This window comes from Vitis vinifera, chromosome 8 (genome assembly GCF_030704535.1).
Source record: "Vitis vinifera cultivar Pinot Noir 40024 chromosome 8, ASM3070453v1".
NCBI classification, from domain to species: Eukaryota; Viridiplantae; Streptophyta; class Magnoliopsida; order Vitales; family Vitaceae; genus Vitis; species Vitis vinifera.
In genome coordinates, this window is record NC_081812.1 from 23,350,661 (window position 1) to 23,362,521 (window position 11,861).

Here is an 11,861-nt window from a genome sequence, read left to right on the forward strand (position 1 = left end):
ATAAAGAATACTTTAAAAGATTTTACATTATGTTTTACTTAATTTTATAATACTTGCATTGAAATTCAACCCAAAAAAATGAATTATTTTTAATAGAAGTCATGTTCTAATTTAGCATCTAATAGTTGGCTTTTTTTTTTGTCTTTTTTAAGTAGTGTCACTTTTATATCATGTCTAATTATAAAATAAATATTTTATTAAGATATTCTATTAACGTTTGAAAAAGTAATTTTAATAAGTGTTTTTGAAAAATAATTATATGTTTGAAGAAATTTATAAAATATTTATAAGAATCTGAAAAATCACTTAGTAAAAAAATCACTTATATTTTATATAGAAATATTTAATAGTTGACATTTAATAATTAATTACTTTAAAAATATTTTTAGAAAAATATTTTCATAAAATAAAAACATTTTCATTAAAAATATTTTCAATAAAAACACTCTCTAATCAATATATATATAATTTATCTACATATTTATATTTATTTTATGTGTTTTTTCTATCACTGAATTTAGAGACTAAATTGCGTAACAAAATACAAGATGATGATTTTTGTAATTTGGGATCTTTTTAGTTTTTATTCTTTATTTTTTTAACTATAAGAACGGTTGTCGTTACGTAACATGCGCCAGGCTTTCCACGATAATGTGGAGGCTACCACACTAGATATCCACCGCGTTTCAGACAGTGCGTAACCGGTCAACTACCAGTCCAAGACCGCCCATGACAACCGTCCATCAACAAACACCAATCAATCAGCGGTGAAGATTTGGTGAACACCGAAATCATCGAGACCTACGCTTACAAACTCCGTAACCATCGAGGTTACTGTCTGATAAAAATAAATATGTTTGGCTACCCTCTGCTTGATTTAAAAGCTTCTTACTCGCTCTACTTGCCCCACACGTGGCACATCTGGTAATTTACTGGACTCCACATTCCACAGCACTAAATCACCCATTTTGGCCAAAGTTGTTAAGGGATCCCGCAAATAATTAAAAATTCTGGTGATTAATAAAAAATAATACTAAAATATTTAACTTGATTAATCGACTTAAAAAAATTAAATTTATTCTAAAAATAATTTATTTTTGGAATAAATTCTAAAAGTTAATTTTCTCTTTTGTACCGTGAATTTTGCTTGATGTTGTAATATTTTGCATTCAGTTAGATAAGTATCTTCATTTTTAAAAAATATATAACAAAATAAATTATTTGATATTTTGGATATAATGTAGAGTAGATTTTTATACGGGAAAAAAATATTCACGAGAGTTTTTATTTATTTATTTTTATGGCATATATGTGATTTGTAAGTAAGGGGCGAGTGTGATGGTGTGTGGTGACAGCGAGTAGAGATAAAGCACCGAATTGGAAGTTAGGAACGCTAGCAGCTGCATTGTATGGTCTGAAACTAATGGCTGCGAAGATAGGACTCGGACTCGGCAGCGTCACTCAGCGGGCGGCCATGGCTGCAGTCACTCCTTCACCTTCACCTTCACCTCTCTCCAATGCTCTTCCTCCTCCTCACAGTGTCATCTTCCTCAAGAGTTGGTCCGCTCGCCGCCGCTCCCTCCGACTCGACTCGTCTCGGAAGTCGCCTTTCTCTCTCAGAGTCAAAGCCTCCACTTCCTCCGACTCCGAAGCTTCTTCAGGTCACAATCTTCCCTCAATCTCTCTGCGTATATGTGTTAGGGATTTTTGTGAGAAGTAGTTTGGTGTTCTGTTTGGTTACTGAGAAAACTAAGGAGCAGGAGATATTTAGAGTGAAATCCTGATTTTTTTTCTGGTATCTCAAATATATGAGAAAACTCGCATCCACTAAGCGAAAGACTGTTGTATGCTCAATTGAATGAATTTATCGTTTTCCTAGGTTCCCTAACAATGGAGAATTTGAGTTTCAAAGTTTCTGGTTCCTTTTGTTTTATCCTTACATTTGCTCCAATCAACGCATTTGGAAATTGAAATAAGCGAATTGAATGACTTATTCATTATTTAGTTTTGAATCTTTTGACATGATCGTGCAATGATAAGTTTGAAGAGAAATCACTGCGAGTAAGTAGAACCACTTCTAGAATCCATATGGGAACAATATTAACACGTTTGATTTTGAGGTGACAAAGCCTTGTTGAATGCACTCATCCCTATACTTCACAAGCCTTGATTTCATTTTAACATTGAATAATAGAATCCATCTTTGCATTTGAATAAATATCCAATTAGGAGACACAATGTGTGTAAAAAAAGGTGAAATGCTTGGCTCTTAATGCAATTGTATATGACAATAAATAGTTTATGAGCAGTATGAATTTTATTGTTTTGTCAAAGGTGGACAATAGGGAGAGAAAATGAATCTTTTTTTTTCTTTTTTATGGTTCTTCATTTTGTATTAGGGGAAAAAACAGATAAAACAATATATTTGTTTGCTTAGTTAATATCATGGATTTTAAATAAGATATTAGTTGTTTCCGGGAATGTGAGAGTGAAATCATTTCATAATGTGGATATATAGATTAATTGTTTATAGAACATTTGATCACAGTTGGAAATGGAATTAGTATTTTGATTTTATAGCTTCTGAAAATTTGCAGGCTCGATGCATAAAGGGGTATTAGGTTTTTCATTGCAATCATAAAATGGATGGTTATTTCACCTAGTGGATCTGTGGTCAGTGAATCCTTTAAATACTTAAGATCTCATGGTTAGGACCAGGCAACCTGGGACAATGAGCTTTGTGTTAGTGGATCTCTTATTTTTGGGTTCTATGGATTACTTAACATAGACCTGAATTTGGGAGGCCATCTCTTGGTGGAAATCGCTCAACTCAACTTAGCATAGTCCACTCCTGTTATCTGGGGTTGGTTACATGAATCTTATGTTGCCAAATATCTTTGTTGGGGCCCATATATTCTGTTAAATGCTGATGTACCATTTGTTTATCTACTTGGTCATTTTACACTGCTCGTGAATATGGTTACAACTCGCCACTTGCACAAAACACTATGCCTTAAGATTATAAAAAACATTAAGGGTTCACTTCATGGGTTTAACCAAAAGTTCTGCTCTGGCTGCCAATGCAAGGGCATCAGCAGATAAAGATCTTTTTTTCATGACTTGACTCCTAACTGTTTAAACACTTACCAACAACAGGATAGACAGAAGTGTGTTTAATTGGCTGAATGAAAGAAAATATTGAGACATCGATCAAGTTGAGTGCATCAAGGGTAAAGATCACATAGCTTTAATAAAGCAAAAAATGGAACTAGACAAAGGTGGAAGACCAGTTCAAAATGACTGGATCAGAATCATGTAGGATGATTACAGTGAATGAATTTTATTTATGGTAATGTTACCAAAAGAAGGATCTAACAGCTATATCAGAAGAATAAACACCTTGGCATATGGAATGAAAATTGTTTTTTATTAGTATATTCTTCTAGAAAAAAAGGATGCTTTCTTCTTATTTGTCATTTGTGGTACCTATGAAATATGGATCTTGAAGATGGATATAATTGGTTTTTTTTTTCTCATTCTTGCAGCTAAAGGCGTCGAGAATGTGGTAATCATAGGTTCAGGTCCAGCTGGATATACAGCAGCAATTTATGCAGCTCGTGCCAATTTGAAGCCCGTAGTATTTGAAGGGTATCAAGTAGGCGGTGTTCCTGGGGGACAGTTGATGACTACGACTGAAGTGGAGAACTTCCCAGGGTTTCCAGATGGAATAACTGGTCCAGATTTGATGGATCGGTAAAATGAAAAACAATATAGGGATAAACTTGCTTTAGCTTTATTTTATTCTAGCATATCTATGTGTCTGGGAAGCTGCAATTTTAGATAAATTGTGGGCTGGAAATTGACCTTGTTTTATTAATTAGGATGCGGCGGCAAGCTGAGCGTTGGGGAGCAGAATTATTCCAAGAAGATGTGGAATTTCTGGATGTGAAAACAACCCCCTTTACAGTGCAAAGTAGCGAACGTAAGGTGATATATCATATAAAGAATTTGTCTGTATTACTAGGCAGTAGGCTAGATAATAGCTAGATGGGAACTTTGTCTGAAAGATATTATAGATAATACTAATAGATGCCAGATTTTAAGGACTTAATTTTGTTAATGATCATACATTCTTATCCTAAGAAGAAACAATATTTGAGGAGTTAGAAAAAATGAGGGCCATGCTGTATTTCTTTGGCATTGGTTCCATTTTAGAGATAATATTTTTTTCTTACCTTGAAATCTTAGATATGCCACATCCACGTTCATCATGTGTCCCTATCTGCTATGGCCACATGTCCCTTTAGGTGTGTGCATACTATTTAACTCATTTCATACATCTTTTCACTTTTAAGTCCTCATTCATTGATCCTAAACCCAAAAAGATAAGTAAGAAAACTAGTTGGTGTTTAATTGTGTGAAGTATATCTGCTTATCCTTACCCTTACCATTATATTTCAGGTAAAATGTTATAGTGTCATTTTTGCTACTGGAGCTACTGCAAAAAGGTTGAAGTTACCTCGTGAAGATGAATTTTGGAGTAGGGGAATTAGTGCTTGTGCAATCTGTGATGGTGCATCACCACTGTTTAAAGGTCAAGTTCTTGCTGTGGTTGGAGGAGGTGATACAGCTACAGAGGAAGCATTATACCTCACTAAATATGCTCGTCATGTTCATTTACTTGTACGTAGGAATGAACTGAGGGCATCCAAAGCAATGCAGGATAGGTGAGTTATTCTTTGATTGCTTTCTAAGCTTTTATAGTAGATCTATTATAACATCTTACAATTGGTGTGAATGGATTATATGTGTATAATGCGTGCAAAATTGGATATAATTGTTGCTTTTTTTCATTTTTTTTCCTTTCAGTATTTCCTCTCAGATGTTTTTTTTTTTTTCCCTTATCAAGTGGAATTTATTCTTGTTTGTGTTTTCATTTGTTTTTGTTTATCTTTTTTTCTTCTTTGGTTTTTGCTTTTGTTTGTTTTCCCTGTGAAATAAATGATGATAACAGATCTGAGGTTCATTAGGATTATCTTTGTTTAATCATTCTTCTACCTTGTAAAATTGCTCATGGGCCTTTCTTAGTTGAAGTAATTTGCAGTGCTTTTGATTTGCTATATGTCTTTTCCCACTATTATCAATTGTCTTCTTTATAACTGGTCTGTGGGGAATCTCTTCCTTAAGTTTCTTTCACTATGACTTACTAGTTACTTGAAAGTGCTTAGACATTTTATTGTGAGAAAATGTTGTTTGTAGAATGAGTTAGTAAATCAACTATACTAGGTCAGATAGGAGACACATTCCTATCCAATAATGTATTCAAATAAGAAAATGAAACATGTTTAGGTGGTGTGCACTTCACATAACCATTTTTAAGTTTTTTTTTTTTTTTAAAAAAAAAATTCTTTTATTTTTAGTTTATTGGCATCTTACATGAATCTCACCTCAAATTGGCAGAGTAATGCCCTCATTTTGGTTAGGCACCTAAGGCACAATCAAAGTAAAAGAGGAAAGAAAGGAAGAAGAAAAAGACCAAGAAGAACAAAGTTGTCCTCTCTATGGAAGCCTAAGGGTTTGTTTGACATCGTTTTTGAAAACAATTCTCAATTGTTTTTAGGAACAAAATTCTATTTGGGAACTCATATATGACAAATAGTTTTCTTAGCTTATTCTTCATGAAGGTATTGTACACTTCTGCACAATGCAAAAGTTTCCAAAGTATTCCCTATCTCTTCAATTGTTTCTAAGAACATTCTACAATTAAAAGCACCTGAAAACACTTCAAATTTGTTTTAGAAAACAACCCATTTCAGATCAAATTCTAAAAAAACTGTTTTTTGTCAAAAGTTTGCCAAATGTGTTTTCTAGGTTAGAAAACTGTTTTTTTTGTTCTAAAGAACAAATAACTATTTTCAAAAACATTTACCAAACAGGTCTTAACTCATCAACAAAAACAACCCTTCAAACCACACAAATAAGATGTAGAAGCACAAATTTCATCAGAAATATTGCATAGCTTCTCTTTCAGAGATTTGTTCATTCCTTCCCCTCCGAATGCACCCTATTAACACTAAAGAAGACAACCCCTCCATGCCTTCATCTAGCCAGCTTGATTTAGTGAAGTTTGCATTCCAATGAATGTATAGTCTCCTATGACTGCAAATGTTTTATGCCTTAGGTTGACCCTCTATCTTGACAATGCTTATTTGCATATCCTATTTTAATCCATTACACTAACTGCTTAGCTATGGCTAAGAATGTGCTTGATATTGGTTTTTTTCTTTTCCCCTGATTGGCTGTCTCGATGGCAATTCTGTATAGAATTGGCAAATCTACCCCCCCACTTTCTTAGGTAAACTAGATTACCAATCAACAATTTTTATTTAAGTTTTCAACTCCTTGAATGTTTGTTTAACAGGTTGATTATGGCGAATGTTTCAGAGTTCACAACAATCCGAATATCACCTTGCACTTCAATACAGAGGCTGTGGACATTGTTAGTAATAACAGAGGCCAGATGTCTGGCATTTTACTTAGAAAAGTTGATACTGGGGAGGAATCTGTGCTTGAGGCAAAAGGCTTGTTTTATGGTATAGGTCATACACCGAATAGCCAGTTGTTGAAAGGCCAGGTTGAACTTGACAGCTCAGGCTATGTCATAGTTGAGGAGGGTTCTGCAAGAACTTCTGTTGAAGGTGTATTTGCAGCTGGAGATGTACAGGTAATCCTGTTAAAGCTTTATTCATTTTGTCCTCCTTGAGTTTTTTATTTTTCTAAAAGATGTTATGGTTCATTACATACCCCTTAACCTCATTGATGATTATAAACCCATTATGCATGCAACTCAAGTGGTGGCCACCTCTTAGTGGTTCAGAAATTACATGTTAGATCCACAATGACAAGATCAATTTTCAAAAATCCTCATAGTTCTTTATTAAAAGAAAAAGGGAAAGGAAAAAGAAAAAAAAGAACTTGTAGTGGGAAGTAATTTGGAAGTTGGAAATCAGTGTGGAAAATGTTGTGAACCAAGTGGGAAAAATTTAATATGAATTTGGGTGGAAATGTACCGTGCATGTGAAAGAATGAAACAAAACTATGTGTCATTTTGAAATTATCTAGTGTGGTTTGGGAATTTCACATGTAACTGATGAACCAAAATATTCTCAATTAGCTTGTGAAATTCTTGAATTTAAAATAGTGCTTCAAGTTGAATTTAGAGTAGTACTTCTTTGTTCTCTTCATCCCCTCAAATAGTTTTCTAACAGATGCATGGCATGGGTTAAAAATTACTTAACCTGCCACTAGGTGTGTTGGAGAAGCAAATGGGCCAAGCATTTCAACAAATGAAGCATTTTTCTTTTGGAATGTCATGTCTCAGTATGCTCTACCAAAAGTCTGACATTTTTTAATAAATTTTAGAATTTTTTTCAAAACAATTTATTAATTTATGCATTACTTCAACTGGCTGATGGGTATTTGTCTTAGGCAAGTCAATTTCCTGTTGACAGTGGTGGTTTTCTGGGCACATGCCATTAGAATGGTGCACTATGTTATATATTGAAATTGAGATATACATGGAAGCATTTGTTATGCTGGGTTTGGGAGACCATGAACCTCAATCATGGCTAGCAGCAGCTTTCCCTTGTTTTTTACTCTGCTAAAGTTCTTTAAATGTATAGATTGCATATTGTCATAAGCAAATGACCCAAGCATACTCTCTGTGACATTCAGTAGGAAGGTAGTTATCTTTCTGCATAAGTTCAAACTCGTCTTCTAATCTGAATTTGTCTTCTGTTTGAGAAAATTTGTGATTATCATAGATTAGCTTGTATTTCAGTTTCTTGTTCTCTGAACAGGACCATGAATGGAGGCAAGCCGTAACAGCAGCTGGATCAGGTTGCGTAGCTGCTTTATCTGTTGAGAGGTATCTTGTGGGGAATAATCTTCTGATTGAATTTCACCAGGTACTCCACTTCTAATAGAATCAAACTCCTATTATTACATCTTGACTATTGAGATAAATGATCATGCAGTGTCAAGTGGGCACCCCATACCTTGGGATTTGTCATTGCTGAAGGGTGCTGTCTGGTTGTTAAGAAGAGAACATTTTCAACTAAACAGAAAAATCTAACAGCAAATTGCATGGTTTATGAATATTTGTTAATCTAATGTCTCTGTTTTAATTTTGTTCAGGCATATAATATTTGCAAGTTACTGGTAATTGGGATTGGTTTGCTGTATTTTGGGAAAGAATGACTAAAAAAATTAATTTTGAGTAGAATTTAGAAAGGTATTAAAGATTTCTTGACTGATTTTTGAGGGGAATACTAGGGAATATATTTTTATGTAATTGATATAGAAACATTTATATACTCTTAAATCAGGGCCAGATATCTGAGTATTTTTTTGTTTGAAATTATTTATTTATTTTTCAATTTTTGAAATCCTCATTTTATATCTCATGCTGAAGAATGGTGATCCCATTATCTTCCCCTCTCGTCCAAGGGCCATGCCAGGCTGGGGTTGAACCCCTGATCCCAGGGCTAGAGTATGAGACCGGGCCTAACTCCAGTCCTGAAGAATATTTGGGCTTGGGCCCAAGATCATGAATAAAAAAAAGAGGACAGGGGAATGTGTGAGAGAGTATTTGAGTATCATGGTTCTAGGCAGACTGAAACTAGGAGCCTTTGGGCAGTTTTTCCACCCCCACCTTTATCTGTCTCTTAACTAGGCTTGACTACTCTCAAGTGAATTATCTTCATTATTCTCCACAAACAACAATTATCTTATTATACTAATCCATTTCATGAAGTGTAGCTTCTTCCATTCCTTTATTTAAATCGGCTTGAGTTTTTTGTGAAAGTAGCCGTGCTAGTAGTTAGCTTCCCATTTATGTTTCTTAACATCTTCCTCAAATCTTCTGTTATCATAGCTTACAGGAATATATGACAGTTGATCATTTTGTTGTTGTGTGACATTGGGAATGACTTATTATTTCCATACACATTCTCTTTAAGGTACTAGTCAAGTTAATCGATAAGCACTACACATGATAGAGCTATATAATTTGGCATTATTTGCATCTTGTATTTTACTTGTCTGTATGCAAATAATGCAAAAGGAACTCTTTCCCAGATTATCTCCTTTGACATTTTATAGATAGAGGACTCTCTTGTAACTAGTTACTGCTTATAGAAAGGTTTTTTCTCTAAATCTCTAGAGCAAAGTTTTAGAGTTGTACTTGGCTTAAATTCAGTTGCTCCAATAACAAAATCAATTTATTTAAGTTTGAAACCCATAGATTACATTCAATTATTGGAGGTTGTAAAAGTAATTTTTGGTCAAGCCTATATCATTCAGAAGTGGGAAATGAACTTGTGTAATATTTGATCATATCATATTAATGTCTATATCCTAGTCCTCTAAGAATCTTGTTTATTTACTACTAAAAAAATTCTATCTTATTTGTTCATTTCTAAAAGCCCCAAACAGAGGAGGTTAAGAAGGAACTCACAGATAGGGATGTCCGAGAAGGTTTTGACATTACCCTTACAAAACACAGGGGCCAGGTATTGTTCTCTGCATAAGATGCACAAATCCTATTTTTGGTTGTCATTATATTTTTAGTTCTTACTTTGATCTTTTCCTTTGTGTTCCCTCAGTATTCTCTACGAAAATTGTACCATGAAAGTCCGAGACTTATATGTGTGCTATATACTGCACCAACATGTGGTCCATGTAGGACCTTGAAGCCAATTCTTAGCAAGGTACCTTAGTAATAACTCTTTATGATATTGCATAATATCTAAATATGAGTGCAACTGTAAATTGGAATATGCATGGTTACTATAATCTTGTAAACAGGATTTGGATGTGATTCTCTGTTTTTTAACTGAGACTGAATTTTGCCTATTTATTTGCAAATCTCATCACGTGTATTTGATCTTTTCAATAAAATGTAGGAAATTTACAACTAGCTACAGACACAAACACAAGATACATCTTGAGATAGCTACATGGTGTTGAACATGAAAAACCCTAGGTAGCAGTGTACTTGTATTTTCTTGTTTCATATGTAAGACATAATGTAGGTGAACTAAACAAGAAACAGGTCCAGTACACAACATTCCTGAACAATTCTACATTGTTTCTGAGAGGCTGATGATTCATAGCCTCGTGATTGTCTCAAGATAATATATGCTCATAGGTAGCAGTGTTCTTAGGCAAAAATTCATTAAGGCTCTTGCTTCATAGTTTCTTTGCTTCCAAAGCTGGATGCTTGAGCTAGTTCCTCAACCAGAATTCAATAGAATAAATTGAATGTGCTCTTAGGCAAGCATCTGACATGTTAACAAAAATCTAGTTCCTCACCCAACATTCGAGATAAAAAATTGAGCATGCTGTTCCTTCTCTATTGACTTTAAATCTCTCTAATATTGCGTAATTCAATAGAATAAATTGAATTTGCTCTTAGGCAAGCATCTGACATGTTAACAAAAAGCTAGTTCCTCACCCAAAATTTGAGAGAAAAAATTGAGCATTCTCTTTCTTCTCTATTGACTTTAAATCTCTTTTATATTACGTATTTCTAACTTGAGGGAAAATGTAGTTGGTTTTTATCACCTCTTTTGCTATGACAGTCTTTGATACTTGCTAATCATCAGACTATTTGGAAGACACATGGCACTTGGTTGTGACATCTTCATAGGTGCCCTAGTTGTGAATCCTATCTGTTTTACCCAGCAGTCTCATTCTCTATGTGTCCATTGCACTGTAGTTTGTTTCAATATCAGATCCATTACAATAGAGTTGTGCTTAAATTTGTGCAAAACGTTCTCTTATGGCAGGTGATAGATGAATTTGATCAGAATGTACATTTTGTTGAAATTGACATTGAGGAAGATCCCGAAATAGCAGAGGCAGCTGGAATTATGGGTACACCATGTGTACAGTTCTTCAAGAACAAGGAAATGATCAAGTGAGTTATGTTTTCTCTTTTCATAATCTGTTTTACTGTTCTTTTGCTGAACTCTTACGATTATCTAGTCATGCTTTGATGGTGTCCATTTACCCCTCTTAACACCCTGAAATTATGCAATATGTCTTATTTTCTTCATGACATTCCTGCTCCATAACTTAAATGAAAACTATGCTGGAAAACTTTCTTTAGTTTGATAAAGGTAGACCGGGAAATAGGCGTCTGATGTCATCTATCCACAAATGGCTTGCATAAATTTGGCATATGCATAAAGTTTTGCAGTTATTGGTTGCCACCAATTGTATTCTGCTGGATGTGCAGGACTCTATCAGGGGTCAAAATGAAGAATGAGTACAGAGAATTCATTGAATCGAACAAATGAGAGTAATTCAAATGTTGGTTTTCGCCAATGCCTTCATTTTGTGATTCAATTTTGTTTGTTCCCCATTGGCCTGTTGAATAATGCCCTTCTAGTTTTACAGGGACCTCCCACATCCTGAATAACGCATGCAGAGTTGTGAATGTATTGTTACGGATTTTGAAACTTCAGTCCTGTAATTTGCTTTATTTATTTCAATAATGATGCTCTTTCTCAGCCATCCAGATGCCACTCTGGATTAAGTTTCTTCTGTCTTTTTCTTAATTCGCCTATAGTATTGGGATCGGAAATAGGAAAGAGGCGCGAGTTACATTGGAGGATTGAGGAGGGTCTTGATGCGCATTTGATTATCTTCTCTTTACTCATCGTAATTTGTTATCAGGTAAAATATGGTTAAAAATTATCCTGCCTGTGGCCATATGGGGAAGGATATATAGGGCTCTTAGCACATATGCATTTCCGGAGAAGCTCTGCCTAGGGCCTGGGTCATGGATATGGGCC

General features: G+C 34.5%; 1 protein-coding gene across 3 annotated transcripts; it reads left to right on the forward strand.

The window, feature by feature from the left end:
- The first annotated feature begins 1,340 nt into the window (after window positions 1–1,340).
- LOC100262307 (thioredoxin reductase NTRC) lies at window positions 1,341–11,606 on the forward strand. 3 transcript variants are annotated; one of them, XM_010655464.3, is made up of 11 exons: window positions 1,341–1,661; window positions 3,546–3,753; window positions 3,882–3,987; window positions 4,462–4,727; window positions 6,445–6,724; window positions 7,860–7,967; window positions 9,486–9,572; window positions 9,666–9,770; window positions 10,851–10,981; window positions 11,303–11,376; window positions 11,464–11,606. In XM_010655464.3, exons 1-10 carry the CDS (start codon window positions 1,424–1,426, stop codon window positions 11,361–11,363), a joined length of 1,590 nt encoding a protein of 529 aa, XP_010653766.1. In that variant the 5' UTR covers window positions 1,341–1,423; the 3' UTR covers window positions 11,364–11,376; window positions 11,464–11,606. The 3 variants fall into 3 exon arrangements, with proteins under 3 accessions (XP_010653766.1, XP_002278551.1, XP_010653765.1); XM_010655463.3 differs by having other exon boundaries at window positions 1,349–1,661; window positions 11,456–11,606; XM_002278515.5 differs by having other exon boundaries at window positions 11,303–11,606.
- The last annotated feature ends 255 nt before the right edge of the window (window positions 11,607–11,861 follow it).